The following is an 18,208-nucleotide window of genomic DNA, read 5'->3' as shown; positions in this document are numbered from 1 at the left end:
GGAGGTGACATTCTTCAGGTCAAAGTCACAAGTTGCAGCTGAAGAAGGGGTCTGGTGTGGCAGTAAATGGTATGGAGGGGCAGGATGGATTCAGGAACCTGAGGTTTGAGAGTAGAGAGGAGAGCTGGGATGAAGGGAAGATGGGAGGATCTCTCTTAGGTCTCTAGTTCAGAACCACTAAAATTATTTTAAAATAAAACTTTGAAATAAAGAAGAAAAATTATACACTTGCTAACAACACAGTAAAGAGAGTGTTGCTTTTAGCACATTTTTTTGGCAGAACCTATCAACAGAAAATGAACTTTGAAACGGGTGATTTCAGAGCAACAGAGGCTCATATCAGATGATGGAATAAAGAGAAGGATTTTTTTTTTTTAATTTACAGTTGAGACTTTTAATGCAACGATTTTACTAAAAAGATGAGTACTTGGGAAGAAAGAAATACCAAAAGTTGAGCTGTCATACGCCTGGCTCTGAGCGTGTCCACTCATTGTTCCACCCATTAGAAACGCCGAGGTGTTTCATAGCTGTGGAAACATGTTTCAGACTGAACCTGGACCTTTGCCACAACAGTTGAATTTTGCTCTTGGGCAGATTAATGGTTCTGCATAGCTTGCCAGATCTGTGTATCTCCAAGAGTTAGTATTGCAGGAAACAAGTTTAGACAAACTCTCTTAAAGATAAAAAATTTCTTCAAGGCCTCTGTAATGTAAATATCCTGAGGTGTGTGTGCTGCTAGGGTCTGTTTAACTCTGGGCAATCCCACAACACACAAGACAAATTCCATTTAAAAAAAAAATCCAACAGAATTATTTCTAGAAAGCACCATAAACTTGAACAGGAAAGTTTGGGGATTTTTCAGTTTTCTTTCACGCAAAAAAATCCAACCAACCAACCAACCAGCCAACCAAAAAAACCCCTAAACTATTTCAAACATGTGCCTTTATTCTGCTCTCTCTATCTTCACTCTAAAATTATTTATCCAGTGTCTTGACACACAGTTTCACCCTTTCCACAGCACTCAGCGTTGTGCTCGTGGAGCAGCACCTTGGTTTGTCATGCTTTGACAGAGCTTTTCTGGCAGACATTCCCTGACATGTCTGTGCTGTGCAAAATATTTCAGTACTTCTGTTCTGGGATTAACGGAATTGACACAATTCAGCCTCTCCTTTCAGGAGGACAGAGTTCACATCAAGAAGCAGATTGTTTATCTTCTCAGTCATAGCTCATAAAACCATCACTCAAATATGTCTGAGTGATTTTGTATTAAAGATTTCACCAGAAATCCTTCATTACCCTACAAATATGGGACAAAATGAATAAAATTAGAAACTAAATTTTGAATTGGGTTCTGGAACCCCCCATTTCTTTAGCAGGGTTTAAGTCATTCAGTTCTTAGAAATCTGCACCAGCAGTCTCCTACTCTGCCTGGTTTTATCCCAAGAATTTACTCTCAGGGAATGGGATTTATTAAGTTAAAACACAGACCTGGAGTTGCTTGTTCTTTTGTCTGGAAGGGATTCCAGGTCTAACTGTTGTAGGGAAGGAATCTGGTACTAAGCATTTATTGGAAAGTGTGTCAGCACTCAGGAGCAGGCTGTGCTGAAGCAGGCAATGCACAGGAGCTCTCCACTCCTTGAACATCCAAAGCAGCCACTGTGGAGCTGGGAGAGCTGCTTAAGAACCCCTTACATCTTGTGTGTGCTGCTGCTTTTCATGCCACTGCTTCTCTTGGTTCTGCCCTCGTTTTTACCACAGCACCTTAGTCCTGTTTTTCTTAGACCCCTCTTCTCTATGGTTCTTTGCTAATTCTTACTTTTCCTGGCTTTTTCTTCCGTCATGGTTTTTCCCTGTCACAATGAAGCCACAGCCTGATGCTATCATGCTGGGTTTCCAGAGACTGAGCTGGGACTGTCTGTGTCTGTACTTGACAGGTCACCTGAGTCACCAAAACCAAGGAGAGAAGTGCTGAAGGAGGTGATGATGTCTCCCTGACACTGAGCATTAACCTGTCAGGGGGGCTGGCTGGCTATTGCCTGCCTGATTAAAGCCAAACTTCAGTAACAATATCACTGACTCAGAAGAAGTTAAGATTGCAAGATCATCTTTATTAGAGTAGAAACAGCATTTCAGTGCATGAAAGAACTAGAAATAGTTGCAAAGCTAACCCAATTTTCAAGTTAATCACTGCTAGATGGACGAAACTGTGTGTGGCTGAGAATCTTCTGTGCTTTAAGGTACTAATATCCAGCAGTTAAGAGTGATTCCTCCCAGTTTCAGTTCCTGTGTTGTCTGCTTTTTCTCACTTTGAAGATGACATATGGAGGACATTCAGCACTATTTTCCATCTACCAACTTGTCTCTTTTGTCTGCAAGAATAGAGAAAGATGAGCAATCACTTCAGCATAACATGAGACCACTCTGCAATGGGCACTGAGCTTAGTTTATGCCTTGTCTCTCATTCTCTTTTCTCAGAAGTTTTCTTCTTCATAGAACTGATTAAAGTCATACATCACTTATACAATACAGTTGACCTTTTAAAGCTGAAGGCAAGTTTTGCTTGCATGTTCATACAATTCCCCTGGGCTGGCCAAGCTTAAATTTCTTGTGGGGAAGATAATTAAACAGCAGATAATTAAACATTTTATGCTTTTCTTAACTGTTATGGTAACATAGTCTGAGATTTTTTTTCTGATGTCTCACATCTTTAATGACTGGAATTGGCTATATTCTAGCCAGAGTTATAATTTGTTGCTTATTTGATTTTTTTCCTGTGATCACTGCAGCAGCCCAGTTTCTAAAATAGACACAACCACCATATTGTATGTGTATTTCCTTGTGGAAAGAGAAAGAATTCTTACCAGCAGTTCCAGAAAGGGAGCCAAACATGCTGTAGAACAGAGAGATAACAATTAAAAGGAGAAGTAATCACATGCTGTGTGAGATGAAGATCTCTGAAAGGAAATTCTCTATCAATCCAGTACATTTTGTACATAAGGCAGAGATGGTCATCTCCTTGCCCTCCCTCCCACCTCTGGAAAGGGAATTGTAGGAAATGATTTTTAAACAACTGCAGTGGGAAAAGACAACTACGGAAAATAATTAAGGAATTGAGGAAATCAAAACCTTTCAACTCCTACCTCATGTTTTTTTGTTCCAGGCTATGAGATATTTTCCTCCTTGAGGCTATATGTGAACTCTCAGCTGTGCTCCTACGCGGGAGGTCCATTTAGAGGCTCTCTGAAAGCAGCCAGTTTGCCTGCCTTCACTTCTCTTCAGAATATTTTCTTTTACACTGACTCCTATGAGGTAAGAGCTATTTCATTGGCAACAGGAATTTGGTGTTAATCCCTGCAGTCTGTAGAGCATTGCTAACTGCTCAGGTTCCCTGAATGACAGGCAGGTAATGAGCAGTGATCACTGGAACTGATAGTTCTGTGCTGCTTGCCAGTTTGCCTTTCTGTTGAGAAACTCCCTCACTGCAGATGGGAACTGTAACATGGTCCAGAAAAATGAATTTGCTAAGAATTTTAGCACCCAAGGAGTCTCCTAAGTTGTGTTTACTGTGGTATTGTGGCCAAGGATCCCCATGGGATGGTTACACTTGGTGAGGTTACACAAAAAGGTTTTCTGGGCTGAGTTACTCACTGGGACTCCTGGCCTTCCAGCAGCTGTCGGTAAGTAGTGATCTCTTGCTCGAGTCGAGTCTTGAGATCCATGAGGATCTTGTACTCGCTGTTCTGGCGCTCCATGTCCGCCCGGAGCTCTCCCAGCTGTGCCTCGATGCTACCGATCAGGCCCTGGATCTGTGCCAGCTGCGCCCCGTACCGCCCCTCGGTGTCTGCCAGGGTGCCTTCCAGCGCTGCTTTCTGCCAGCAGAAACCACAGAAAAGGTTGGGGCCGGATGCAGGGCTACTAGAGAGGGGAACACGCAGCCGTACCAGAGTAGGGGGGTTGCTAGAGCGGGTGTTACCGTACCATGCTGAGCTGGGACTGCAGTTCTATTTCCAGCCCTTGGAGGGTGCGTCTCAGGTCGGTGACCTCGGACCTGCTGCTCTGCAGTTGCTCGGTGCTCAGAGCTACTTCACTGCTCAGCTTTTCAGTCTGACACAGAGAAAACATTACATGAGAAATATGGGGTCTCTGAGTAGAGGTCGTAAGGGTGTCACAGCAATTTTCTTTATTATTTTAATAATGATTTTGTTTCCTTTATGGGTTTTCTGGTTAGTAGGATGGATTGTTTTTCTACCTTACTGTGGAACCAGGCCTCAGCATCCTTCCTGTTCTTCTCAGCCATCTGTTCATACTGGTCTCTCATGTCAGTCAGGATCTTGGACAGGTCAATGCCTGGAGCAGAGTCCACTTCAACATTGACTTGTCCAGCTACTTGCCCTCCCAGGGCACTCATTTCCTGTGGGGACATGACAAAGACAAAGGGGATACAATTGTAAACTGGAAACACTCTGAACCTTCTGTTCTTTCTTTAAAGGCTAAGGTCTGATTGGCTTCCTCCAATACTTGCAGGAGATGTCTCTAGTTTCACCATCTCTTTTTCCAGTGTTGCTTTCAAATGTATTTCCTGGGGGGTTTTTGTGGTTTTTTTTTTACCTCCTCGTGGTTTTTCTTGAGGTAGGCCAGCTCCTCCTTTAAGTTTTCAATCTGCATCTCCAGGTCAGCTCTGGCCAGGGTCAGCTCATCCAGGACTCTGCGCAGGCCGTTGATGTCGGCCTCCACGCTGAGGCGCAGAGCTTGCTCTGTCTCAAACCTTAAAAAACCAAAACACAACTACTGAGCTTTGCTGATGAAGCCAGCCCACCATGAAACACATTATTTGTTACAAATATATCTGGTTTTGTAGGATTTTCGATGTAGCAAATGGTGTTCGGCTTTAAGCTTTTCTCCCCATTTTACACACCGTGGAATTTTCCATGGAAATGATGGATGTGTTCTATGGATGTGTTGCTTTCAGCAAATACACAAAGGGTGGAGCCGCAGCGGCAGGATCACACTGGTGCTCACTGGCAGATTTTATAGGCATTCCTTTCTTTTTTCACAGCCATCGATTGCCCTTTGGCTCAACAAGGATCTGTGCCTGTTCAAGAGACCTTTTCCCTTTCAGAAATTACTCACTTGGTTCTGAAGTCGTCAGCAGCCAGCCTGGCATTGTCAATCTGCAAGACAATCTTTGCATTGTCGATAGTGGCCTCAAGGATCTACAAACAATGAGAGCTCATTGCTGAGTCTGAAACAATTATGTTGTCTTCTTCCCTGAGCTGAAGGTGAAAGAGTTGAGATTCAACTTCAACTCTAGCTACACCAAATAAAAGTGTATTTGGTGGGCAAGTATCAACGATCTGCAGCAAATACATAGCACAGATCTATCACATTACTTCTGTCATGGTTGACAGTTATGAATAGGTCCCCTTACTCTTGTCTGGCATACGAAGTGGCTTTTAGCTAGAAGCCCCACAGTGAGACAAAACCGTGTCATCTCTTAGGTCTTTGGAAAGCCAAGGATAGGTGACATTTTTGGACTGAGGCAAGAAACCAATTTCCAGGAGAGATGCAAAGGAAGCAATGTCTGCAGACCCCTCTTGGCAGAATTTATTCTTATTACACATTTCTTAACAGTGCAAAGTGATAACAAGGGCTGTGTGAAAGGAAAATAATATGGTGGTAAAATTTTGAGCTGCTATCTTCACATTTACAGAATTGTACTTAACCAGTTTTATTTTTACTGTTCAAGCAGTGTGTGTGTGCCTCTGAAGCTTTTCAATCTATGTGGCAGGTAACAGACTGAGGCAGGCAGGTTGCTGTCATTGTTTGGTTCTTTCTGTATTGATCATGAGGGTGGATATGACCATGATGTGTGTATTTATGTACTCTGTTAAACACAAATTATGAGGATTAAGTACTGTGGCTTCCCAGACTGACTGCTCTGTACATTCTCTTGGCTAACATTTTGAAAAGTAGACAATTCCATACTGATAATTCTCTTTATCTACCCCGCCCAATGGTTACATATTAATTTAACCTTCCTCTCCTTTCACAGACCACAATGCCTCCTGGGTGTCTTCCTAGGAAGCTTTTCTCTTTGGGTTTTTATGCTTCTTTCCCAAGTACAAATCCAAGATGATTTTTAATAAATATTAACACTTACCTGGTCTCGAAGGTCTTCAATAGTCTTGTAATATGGGCTGTAGTCCCGAGCTGGGCCTGGTCCTTGTTTTTGGTACCAGTCTCGGATTTTAATTTCCAGATCAGAGTTTGCCTCTTCCAGTGCACACACTTTGTCCAGGTAGGACGCGAGGCGCTCGTTCAGGCTTTGCATCGTTGCCTTTTCATTTCCTGAGAGAAGGCCATCACCACCACCCAAACCACCACCATAGCCACCAGCAAAGCTGCTGCTAAAGCTGCTCCCATACCCACCACCCAGGCCACTTCGGAGACCAGAGGAGACAAATCTAGCGGAAGAGACTGACACACCCCTGCCACCAGATCCTCCGTGGATGCTTGGAGCCCTAAAACCACTTCTCCCAAAGTGGATTGAGGACCCGACAGGGCCCCCTGCCACAGAAGAGGTAGTTTGCCTGAAGCTGTAACTGGCCATAGTGAGAAATGCCAAGGACTTAACCCAAGCTGCAGAGTTTGTGATCCTGAGGCAGGAGTGTGTGCTCCGTCCCCCCACCCCACCTCTTTTATGCCCGTGACAAAGGGAGTTGTCTCCAGAATGTGTTATCTGAGACCCGTGGAATTTATCAGCCCAAAGCCTTCTGCCAACACGGCAATTCCTCTTATTGGTCAGTTGCTATGAAGTGGGCTGTGTTTCTTTCTCAAATACCTTCATGTACAGGAGCTGATTCCCTTCCCCTGACCAGTGGGATTCAGAGGAGGCGTCACCCTGCTGGGGGAGCTCTCACAAACCCAGTTACAGTTCATCGACATGGAAACAAAAGGGCTGGGAGTGCCCAGTCCTGCTGCAGCCAAGGCTGTGTCCACAGCAAAGTCACACAACGACTTTATTCATGTAATCCCAGGAAAAAGATTTAACAGACTAAGTTAATAGTTGGTAGACTGATAACAGGACTTGAATGGAGTTCAAGTGGTGAACAATATGAGTGGACTTTGACAAAAGGGGTTCCAACCCTCCTGGCTTCCTGGAGAAAAATAATTTTTTCAGAAGATCATTTTCACTATTTCTTTCTTTTCTCTTGGTTGGTTTTGGGCTGACAGCAGAAGAGAGGGTCTGACAGAGAACATGCCTTGTCTCAAAATATCTGGTTTTCTACAGAAACCAGAATCCCTTTTAAGAACTGCTTCAAAGCAAGAGGCAGGCAGCTGGCCTACTGGCTTTCACAGCTTTCTGGGAGCAAATTCTGCCTGTGGCAGAAACTGCCACCTACAAGCCCTTCCACCAAACAGAACCTTTGGAGCACAAGATGCATGCTGTGATGTTTCAATGAAAAATCCATTTAACGCCAAAATAAAGAATGGAAGATAAGCCAAATGGACAGCATGCTCTGTGTGTGTCTGTCTAGTCCTTCTGCACCAATAAAAAATGCATCAAGTACTTCAGGCCACGCATGAGTGCTGTAGTGGCTTTGTACAGAGGAATGTGACACTGCAGGGCAGCTATAGGGTGGGTAAAAGAACAAATATTCATGTTGGCAGCTGCCTGAGGCACCTATATCAACAGCCCTGTTGGTCTGAGCTTTATCAGAAAGAGGAATTCTGCAATGACTCAGGTGCAGAATATCACTTGATATAGACAATATATGTACCATCCATCACCTGCCTGTGATGCTGTAGCCAAGGGGCATCACAGCTGAGTTCTTTCTTTAGGGACTGCTGCATTCACACAACTCCCCAGCATGCCCAGTAAAGCTGTACAGTCTTTCCTGAGAAAGAGGACACTTGTGTCTCCCAGAGATTCACTGCTCGTCCCTTTGGAGATAGGAATGTCCTGTTCAGACCTCAGGAGGAGAAACCTGCCCAGCAGGTAACTCTTCCAAGTCCTGTGAGCAGGTGAAATAATAGTATCAGGCAGGGCCAGTCTTCCTGCAGACAGAAAGAAAGCTACAGAGGAACAATTACTGAATTGTTAAATATGAAAGTCCATAGCTAGAGCATAAGGAACTCAAGTCTGCTTTTCTTCAGTGAACATGAATGCAAGAAGCTTGAAGGAGAAAAATACCAATATATTCTGATTTGTCTCCTGCTGCAAGGAGAGAGGACTATCCTTCCCTCCAGGTATTCCTTCCTCATTCCCTTGTGTCCCATGGCAGGTTCCCAAAGAAGTGTATTTTGCCCACACCCAAGCTCCTGGCTGAGATCTGGTTCTGCTTCAGCTTTATCTGCTCTGCCATACTAATCACTACTGCTTTTTAAAATTGCTCATTTTTATTAATTGTCCTATAAAGTACTTTCTGTTGCTGAGCTTTTCTGTTCTTGAGTGACAGTGGCATTTATTTTGTTCTTCTCACATCCTGCAAAATTTGCTTCCAGGGACTGATAATGCAATTACAATTAAATTATCTCTGTGCACGTTTTTACCTATTTCATTGATATCTGCAATTCCATGCTTCTACAGATGAATGAGGAAAGTCATATTACTCAAATTTACCTTTTGATCTTTAAGTGTTTCACCCTTCTGATAATTCTTCCTTTCTATGTTTGCTTCCACCAGTGACAATGTGATTTGGGACTCTTTGCTATGTGCATTTTTCGTCTTCATCTCTCATCTTGGTGATCAAAACTTTGGCTACCCCACCCAACAGATCATGTCAATTGCCCATTAAACCCACAACTTAGTATGATTTCCTCTCCTATTGAAGATCACAGGCATGAAACATTAGCATCTCTAGAACTGAAAAACAAAATTTTATATATATTTTTTTAATCTTCTTTGTAGAAAGAACCAATGATAAAAAGAGCGGATCTGCAGCTGTGACAGAAAGGACTGTCTTGAATGTCTGCCTAAGATACAGCTCTTAGCTTTCTTGGATTTTATAGCCCATCATAAATCTTTTTTTTCTTATCTTCTCAAACCTTGCATTGCGACATGTTTACTGAATGTGCCAGCAGAATGTGCCCACTGAATGTTTGCGTGCTGAAAAGGCAGGTCCTAGCACATCACACACAGCTGTTAACATTTTAAAAAGGGGATTGGGAAGAGGAGAGAGCTCTGTGAACTTGCTCAAAATTACAACTTTTGCTAAGGAGAGGGAATGTGATTTAGTGAAGAGAAATGTGTGTGGGGACCCCGACTTCTGCAGTGAAAGAAATGAGAAATAAAGTAACTGAAGGGTTCAGTTTTAAAAGAAATGTTGGGAATAAGGTGCAGAACTCATTTTTATCCAGGGGTCTAATTCTTTCATGGCAGAAAGGAAAGTGTTCAGTGATTTGAGCTGAACTTAAAAATGTGAATTCCTGTTGAGCTGCAGGCTTCTTTGGTGGTATTGGGGCATAAAGTTTAGTTTCTCAAGGCTTATAATGTTTTAATAGATTAATTTGAGGAAAATACATAAAAAATCATGAAGACCTCAAATACTTAAATAACTGAGAGCAATGTAAATACTTGGCAAATACTTGAAACTTATGTGGTGTTGACTTTTGAAAATACTTCAGTGTTGTCTTTGTTTCCTTAGAAACACAAATAGTTTTAGACTCTTGACCTCTCTGTCAATCCAGAACTGTAATGATAATGCACATCAGAGAATACAGTACCTGAGATAGGAAAATGAAATGATTTTTTCCTATAGAATGATTAAAAATCATGTGGGAAGAAAGGATCAGTTAGGACACCAAACCCTGTTAAGGGAAAGATAAGTCACTGGATATATTTTTATACTTCCTTTAACCTGTTATCTGGTTGGTAAATCTCAGCAAGGTATCATGGGGCTGGAAACTATTAAGAGTCAAACATCAAACTGACGAGAGGATGTGTTCCAAAAGTCAGGTTTCTGCAGGCAGCAGCAATAAACACTTCAGAGGCCATTGCCAAAAACACGTAGACTAAACCTGTCCCCCTCCAGAGGAGCAGGTCCCTGCTGCCTGCCCATCACCTGCAGGGATTGGAGACTGGGGCTGCTCAGGGGGCAGCTTCCCACAGCACGCATGGAAATTTCCTACTCAAAAAAAAAAATCCCAGACTTGGTAGAAACAGAGTAGATGGGTTTCAGTGCACAGAGAACTGATATTTTATTCGGTGCATGTCTGTAGAAAATGTGGGTAGCATATTTGTGTTTGTGCTGTTTATGATTATGTACTCTTACATTTGTATTTAGATGCATTTATTTATTTGTATTAATTAGATATTTATATGATTTACTTATATCTGCCAGCTCAAAGTTCTCAGCTTTAAATCTTCTCATTAAACACTAAGGCCTACACCAACTGTCTATGTATTTTGGGCAGACCACCACCCCTAAATCAAACTGAACTACTTGCTGACTCCTTTTTCACTCTTTTCTAATGGATTCAGCTTTGATACCTAACAAAACCTGTAAGATTCTGGTGAATGTGATTTCTAGCAGCATTCTCAACAGAAAGGAGCTGTCAGCATTTGTTTAAAATCTTTGCTTGTGTGTGATCATTATCAACATTTTGGTACTGCCATCGTTTTGTCAGTCTGACATCAGGTTGTGGGAAAGAACTGAACTAAGATTAGAAATGTAAGAAAATGTTGATTATTGAGGCTGCAAGTGCCTTGGCTCAGCAGTGGTGCTCCTGCTGCCAGGGCTGGTGGAGCAGGGGAGTGCCTGCCAGAGGAAAGGTGTTCCCTGCAGCCAGGCTTTGCAATGCATCCCTCAGCGTGGGCTCATAAATCCTGGGTTATTAGGAGTAATTGCAGTGTGCATAAACCTCTCTTTAGGCAGTACTAAATAAGTTATGAAAGTCAGCTCCAGTGCACCTGAAACTGTGTGTTCCCTATCAGCCATGAGAGAGCTTTTGTCCTTAATGTCTGTCATAGCATGAAAGTGGAACATTTGGAAGTCTGCTGGGATTACTGCTCCAAAATGTCATCTGTTACATGAAACTTCATAGGAATTTGTTACTTGGAATACAGATAGAAAGGTTTTTCCTACAAGAATCTCTGTACTTGCTCAACTTGACTGCTGGTATTTTTCATGATTACGGTAGGCTGGTAAATGTGAGAAATATCTCAAGAGTAACTTCCTTTCATCTGGTTTCTTATCAGAGGCACGGTGAATCACAGAGTTTCTTTTTTCACTGCTGGAGAAGGTGGTGGAGGAGGGGAAAGTCTGTGCAGAAGCTCTCTGGAGTGGCAGGGCCTGGAGCCCTTTCCTTGTGCCCAGCAGTGCCAGAGACTTCAGCAAGGGTCTGCACAAAGCTTCAGGGCTCAGCAGCCAGGGGCTGTGGAACCTGTCCAGACCTGGCAGGTGCCTTTGCAAACAAAAATATTTGCTGTGAATCAAGACCCTGCAAGTACACGATAGTCCTGATCCACCATGAAGCCCCTTTCTGTCCATTTCTTGTTCTATGCAGTGTTTTTCCCCTCTCATCTTCCCCCTCCTGTAAATCTTATATTGTGCAAGCAGAGATGATTCCCAGAATTAAGAAACTGAAACACACCCAAAGGTGCAGAATGCCTTTAGAAATAGGTCCAGTACAAAATGTCAGCATCTCCACAGTCCCCCCTACAGGCCTGGTGTTTAAACACAGCACCATTTACTTGAACCTCATTCTTAAAAAAATCACTTGCTAATACCTGGCAAGAATAATCCATGAGGTTCTGGCTTAATCTGAATTGGCTGTTTTCTGATGGAATTACCTAAAAACATCTAGGCAGAATGACATGAAACATCCTCTCTTTTCTTCCCTGTCCTTTGTGGGAGTTAGTTTCTAACCTTTTAACTCTGTCTGTTAATGTCAGTTGTTACCCCATCTGGTATCACATTACCCCTGTAAAAGACCTATCTATTTTATTGCTGTTTAAGCCGTTCTTTCCTTGACTTAACCATTTCCCAAGTCTGAGTCTTGTAATTTAATTTTGGGGTAGTTTTGATCAGCTTCTGTCACAAACCCTATTGTATATTCCATATATTTTCTGGGAGCCAGCGTGCTGCATGGACTGACCTGCTACACTGCCAGCTTTGATTTTACACATCTCCTTTCTTTTGTAAGGAAATAGTTTCTGTGATCTGTCTCTTTTTCTGCTGTGCAGAGAATACAGCTTTGGATTGTAACACGCAGACACTTTGGTGCCTTTTAAAAGAATATATTGGTATCTAAAAAAGATTTTACCTGACTGCAAACCAAAATGGCAGTGCAAAGCTGTGGGACAGAACATGTTAGTGATTTATGTGCTATTCAGAGAACAATGAGGGATTGTGAGACCCACCCTTCTTTGTTCCAGGGCAGGAGCTGAATCACTCACCTGGCATGTGGTAGCCCCTGTTCAGCTGCTTTTTCAGCCCGTTGCAGATCAGAGACTGAAATGCAGATTTGTAAGTTTTAAATGTGTGAGATACTGCACCATTTTTTCTTCCTCTCTTTTGTCAGAGTGTTACATGAAGTACAACAGTTTTAGTAAAAAATTGAGCATTGCCTCCACCCTCCATCCTCCACCCCTCCAGCCAGAATGCTGCACAGCCCTGGAGCTGGTACATAGGGCTGCACACTTGCTTTATTTTGAACCATCAGATAAAAAAACCTGACCCCAGATTAGGACAGGACAGATAAGGACAGACAGGAGCAGTATTCCTAATAGCTGAACTTTCTTTTATAAGGAGAACTTCTCTGCTTACTCGTCACTTGTTTCCTGACCTAATCCTTTGCTTTTCTTGAACAAGATTAGGTAGAGCCCTAATCTAAAAGATGGGAGAGAGGGCTGCCTATGACTGATTTCTCATTCTGTGACCCAAAGGAAAATGCTTTTGATTTGCCAAAATTTTAATTAATTTTTGCTGTTAATTAATCCTGATTCAGTTTCAGTTCAGCTGCTGAACTGGCAAGTCGACTGCTTGCCTATCCCTTGCAATATGCGCTGACGGAGGGTTTCACCCATCCTTTTGCCTTCCCTCTAGGTGTCACTCTTGAGTTTTATGTGAATGGATTCCTTTATTGCTGATATTTCATACGGGCATCTGATGAAGTTGGGATACCCAGTTCTCTTTGGGGCCTCTCAACCTCTCTGTGAAGGTCTGTCTCATTTGTTCCACCTTAACTAGAATACAGTATTGAGATACCAAATAGATTGTGTCACACAGTTTTCTTTGCACTGCAGGAAAGTTTTATTAGAAGCATTATTGCCAGCAGAATGTAGATAAGAATTGCACTGCAGATAACCAATTGGTGCACAGTCACTGCAGGTGAACAATATAAGAACACAGAAGAAGATCACTTTAGGAGAGTCCTGTAAATTATTCATCTCAGCTTCATGAATAATATTAGTAGAGCACTCTGTGTGCTGGAGGGCACACAGTGACTGTGCTGTGGGGATCGTTGTGCTGGAGGCTGGGCTGCTCAGATGGCATCAGGAAAGATCAGTCCATTGGTGGTATCTCAACACACTCTTGATTGTCCTGTGGAATCAAGGAAGAAACCATTAATCTGATGGGGAAATCAAAAGTTCCTTGCAGCACTGCCATTTCAGATGTATCTTATTTAAATGTCCATTAGTGTTAGCAAAAGCATGGGAAAGGAGCTCAGCCTGTTTCGTTTCTGTAACTGAAGCTAAGACACCTTGAAATTAAGAGATTTGAGAGTGAATGGTTTAATCCCTGTTGCAGTTGCAAATAGGGAAGTCATAATACAGGACACAGTATTAACAAGAAACAAGATCAGACACCAAATATGAAGGCATGGGCAAAGGATAACTTAGGATTCTCTTGGGAAGATGTTTCTTACCTCCCCCACCAGATGAACCTTGACAGTAGGAACTAGAAGAATAAGACTGGGATCCTCCAGATGTTCCCCCTCCCTGACCAGATCCTTGGCATGATCTGTGCAAGGAAAGGAGAGTTAATGTAGAGAATGATATATACATTCACAGAGAAGCATACTATGACTTCATGTGAAGTTCATGTAACAGCTTGGATTTTCCTGGACCTCGCAAACACTTCCTGTATTTTTACTTCATTCCCTTCAGCTATGTTTTCCTAGAAAGTTGTAGAAGCATAAATTACAAAAAACTGTGGAAGTATAATATTTTTTCTCTAACAGTCCATCAGTGCTTGCTCATCTGCTGACAGAAGGCAGTATGTTACAGTTCAGGTTTGTCTGGTGACTCAGGAAATTCAGTCTGCACGAACAGGCAAAGAAGAACTGATTAACTGAAAATATCCAGTAACTGTGTGCTCCACGTTTCCCTCTGTCTTTCAAATGCTTATCAAGCTTATGATATACACAGCTCATTGCACGTGATGACAAAAATCTGTTGTGTTTAGATTTCAACTGCAGCCTGATAAAATGTTCTATGCTGTCTTTTGTGAGTCCCAGTAGAGAAAAGATTGTGATAGAGTTAATGCCCTTTTTAGCAGACAGAATACATACGTCATGCCTTGCTGTCCCTCCTGCAGCAGAGCCCGGTACTGAGCAATCTCCTGCTCCAGACGGGTCTTGATGCCCAGGAGCATCTGGTACTCCTGGTTCTGACTCTCAATCTCACAGCGGATGCTGGCCAGCTCCTCCTCTACAGAGTTGATCTGCCCTTGGATTTGTTGCAGCAGGCAGCCATAGCGGGATTCTGTTTCTGCCACGGAGCTTTCCAGAGAGCATTTCTGGAAGTGCCAGAGAAGGAGTTTAGGGCCAGAGCTTTCCCCTTCCTGCCCCACGCAGGAGTTTCCAGTTGGGAGGAGGGCCAAGCCCTTGGCCACGCTGCCCCACGTACCGTGCTGAGCTGTGTCTGCAGCTCGATCTCCAGGTTCTGCATTTCACGTTTCAGTTCAGTGAGCTGCTGGCTGCTCGTCTCCATGTCCTGGTTGCTCGTGGTGACCTGGCGATTGACTTCTTCAATCTGCAGGAGCCAAACCCCAGACACATTTCCTGAGTGAGGCATCCAGTGGGGAGCAGATTTGCTGAGTGAGAACTGAGGCATTCAGGGAGCCTGGCCCTGTCCTGCTGTCCTTCTGGAGGACAGCTTGGTCATTGCTCTGTAGCTCCTGATTTTTCACCCTCCTTAGTGCCTCAGCCCTGGCCTGATGCCCCTCTGCCACTCCTGCATTACTACATACCTTGGCTTCATACCACTGCTCAACCTCTCTGCGGTTCTTCTCAATGATCTGCTCATATTCACTTCTCAGGTCGTTCAGTATCTTTGTCAAATCTACTCCAGGGGCAGCATTGACCTCCACGTTCACATCACCACCAGTTTGAGACTGCAGCTGTCTGAGTTCCTGCAGAGAGTTCAAAGAGAGAAACAAGGAGCATAGGTTATCTTCTTTGTGGGATCAGTGGGCAAAGCAGTCAGAAGGTACAAAGGACTGACAATCACTTGAGAAAGCCTGAACTGATTTGATACAGAACTCTGGAGAATCAAAGGACTGTGCCTTGGCCATGCTACCTATGATTGGATTGTACCTCCTCATGGTTTCTCTTCAGAGCCATCAGCTCATCCTTCAAGGTCTCCAGCTCTGATTCCAGTGAAGATCTAACCAGAGTTAAGTCATCCAGAAGATTTCTCAAGCCATTAATGTCAGACTCCACAGACTGACGGATGACCAGCTCGTTCTCATACCTATACCAAAGAAAGGAGAAGCATTAAACATTTATTTCATGACAGTGCATAGGCTTGGTCATTACACTTGATGCATCTTCACCTGCATTCACAAATCTCATAAAATTCATGACATGAAACATGCAAATTTCCCAGGGAGGTACTCACTTCATTCGGAAGTCATCAGCAGTCATCTTGCTGTTATCAATGTCCAGAACCAGTTTGTTGTTGTCTACTGTGGCAGAAATGATCTGTGAAAGACAAGTTGGAGAGGCATCTTTCTGTGTTCAAGACACCCCTGACAAGAAGAAACAAGACCTAAAGTTTTGGTAGGGCTTTGCTGCGGGTCTTGCAATTTTTTCCTGCAATAATACAGGGGCCAGAGAAAGGTGAGGCCATGCAATGCCCCAGGTTGTGATGTGTGTGAGATTTTGGCTTCCCCAAATATTCTTATGAAATAATACGGGGGAAAGAAGAGTATTTACGTAAGGCTGTCCAGTAGCTCCCTGCCAGCCCTGAGAGGCAGTGCCAGAGGGCTTGGGAAGTTCTCACAGGTGGGAATAATGCATGGGAGATGAAGCTGTGCTAGTTGGGGCTCTCCTACCTGGTTCTGGAGTTGTTCAATGGTCTGGTAGTAGGAGCTGTAGTCCTTGGAGTCAGTGGGTGCCTGTTTGCGGTACCACTCCCGGATGCTCTGCTCCAGCTGAGTGTTTTCTTCCTCCAGCATCCGCACTTTGTCCAGGTAAGCAGCCAGGCGGTCGTTGAGGTTCTGCATGGTGACCTTCTCATTGCCACTCAGAAGACCATCCCCCCCAGCAGATGAACCTCCTCCAAAGCCACCCCCAAAGCCCCCAGCGAGGCTGCCACCGCTCATGCCCCCTCCACTGCCAGTGCCACAAGCTCCCCCGCCATAGCTGCCACCACCTGCCATGGAGGAGGCATATCTCCTGCAGGAGGCAGAGGAACTCCTGCCACTGCTACCACCACAGGCACCTCCACCACCACCACCACCACCACTCCTGTAAGAGGTACTAGATGTTCTCTTCATGCCGCAGCTCATGGTGGAAACGATCAGATTTTCAGCCCCAAATTCAAAGCCCACTGCACAGCTTGATCCAGGAACTCCCAAGTGCAGCCTGTGTCCTGCACAGGCTATTTATACCCTGTTGGGTGGGTGTCACCTGCGAGGCATCCAGCTTCCCAAGAAGTTTGCCAGCCTTAAAGCTCATGCAGAAAGTGATGTGCTAAGGGGAATTTCATTTGGGGCTTGGGACAGCCCTCCCCACAGTTATTGTCTTTGCATGCTGATTCACTCAAAGCACGCGCTATAATTTTGGGTGGGTGGCTGTGTGTTAGATTTTGTTTCAGATACCGTGCTACTGGCTACTTAGTGAGACTCAAGTTAATAGTTCCTCTTTGTTCTTTGTATTAATTTTTTGTCCTGAAAACAGGTGGTGAAAGCACCACCCAGTTACTCTGGTTTAATTTCTGAGCTGGAGAAATATGAACTCGGGCACCCTGTGCCTGAGTCTTGTTTCATTTTTTCTGCAGACTTGACAGTAAGTGACGATTTTGGAAGTGGAATCTTTGAGAATTTAGATGTCTAGAATCTATAAGGCATCACTGACTCTTTCTCGGGAGAGGAAAGCAAAAGGATTCAGCTTTTCAGCTTAGCAAAATGGAGGCCAAGGTGACTGTCAGCTTGGGCTCCAGGAAGGAGACACCAGGGACATTTCAATAAAGGACAATCCTTTTGTCCACGTAGGAAAGGGCATAATTTGCTTTTGAGTGTATTTGGATTGGAAACTAAGGGCAACTTTTTATCTATGGCAGGTGTAAAGGTTTGGAAGAGATTAGGATGTGATGAACCCTTCTTTAGAATGAAATTATGGCTTTTAGGTAGCTTTTGGATAAAAAAACATTTTAAGCCTGAAAGACTCCTTACATGAGAGTTAAACTTTGGTGGGAATTCTGCCTTATTTGGAGGCTAAAAATTACCACTTCATTTCATGATTATTTTCTTCATTTGCTATCTTACTTATCCACAGCTTGCAGATGTGGCTGGAGCAACATTTTCTCTCTTAGCCGCAATGATTATGAGACCCATGAAAGTTACTAATGTGTTTGGCTGACTGGAGGATCATAGAAAGCCTTTTACCCTCTTTTCTTGGTGCCCCTACACACATTTTCATAGATATGCTGAGGATAATGTAGTACTTTGATCTTCATAATTATAATTGTTCTTTTATTGGTCGCTCTCTAATTAGCTGCACGTCAGAACCAGTTGCTTTGCATATGTTAGTGAGTCATCATTATTAAAAAATAAAAATTAGTTTCTCACAGGGTGTGATTTCTTAGTCATGTTTTCCTCATTAGATTGTTGAAATGCACCTTTATTCTTCCCTATGAGATGTTTATTGCTGATTGGCATTGATGCCAGAGGTGTTGATTTTATTCCTCCTTCTGAGCCACGTTGCATCATTACATCTGAACCAACAATTTCAAACATTTCCCAATGCTGTAATTCCA

The 18,208-nt window shown here is 43.4% G+C and overlaps 2 protein-coding genes and 1 long non-coding RNA gene across 5 annotated transcripts in view; 1 reads left to right on the top strand and 2 right to left on the bottom strand.

The window, feature by feature from the left end:
• Positions 1-18,208, top strand: part of LOC139788603 (uncharacterized) — a 126,855-nt gene that overhangs the window by 46,478 nt on the left and 62,169 nt on the right. For 2 of the 3 annotated variants that reach the window (XR_011722889.1, XR_011722890.1), the window contains exon 3: positions 3,161-3,309. This is a non-coding gene — a long non-coding RNA (uncharacterized lncRNA). Of the gene's footprint in view, positions 1-3,160; positions 3,310-9,761; positions 10,010-18,208 lie in introns of those variants that run through there. The other variant, XR_011722891.1, reaches the window with a different exon arrangement.
• Positions 2,088-6,737, bottom strand: LOC139788589 (keratin, type I cytoskeletal 19). The gene is made up of 8 exons (XM_071728669.1): positions 6,161-6,737; positions 5,131-5,213; positions 4,609-4,765; positions 4,250-4,411; positions 3,979-4,104; positions 3,649-3,869; positions 2,862-2,890; positions 2,088-2,369 (listed from the first exon to the last, which is right to left on the bottom strand). Exons 1-8 carry the CDS (start codon positions 6,608-6,610, stop codon positions 2,338-2,340), a joined length of 1,260 nt encoding a protein of 419 aa, XP_071584770.1. The 5' UTR covers positions 6,611-6,737; the 3' UTR covers positions 2,088-2,337.
• LOC139788587 (keratin, type I cytoskeletal 15-like) lies at positions 13,233-16,804 on the bottom strand. The gene is made up of 8 exons (XM_071728667.1): positions 16,284-16,804; positions 15,848-15,930; positions 15,544-15,700; positions 15,198-15,359; positions 14,855-14,980; positions 14,518-14,744; positions 13,873-13,967; positions 13,233-13,547 (listed from the first exon to the last, which is right to left on the bottom strand). Exons 1-8 carry the CDS (start codon positions 16,737-16,739, stop codon positions 13,528-13,530), a joined length of 1,326 nt encoding a protein of 441 aa, XP_071584768.1. The 5' UTR covers positions 16,740-16,804; the 3' UTR covers positions 13,233-13,527.

Source organism: Heliangelus exortis, chromosome 29, assembly GCF_036169615.1.
Source record: "Heliangelus exortis chromosome 29, bHelExo1.hap1, whole genome shotgun sequence".
Classification (NCBI taxonomy): Eukaryota; Metazoa; Chordata; class Aves; order Apodiformes; family Trochilidae; genus Heliangelus; species Heliangelus exortis.
The sequence above is the reverse complement of the archived record's forward strand: the minus strand, read 5'-3'. Positions and strand labels throughout refer to the sequence as shown.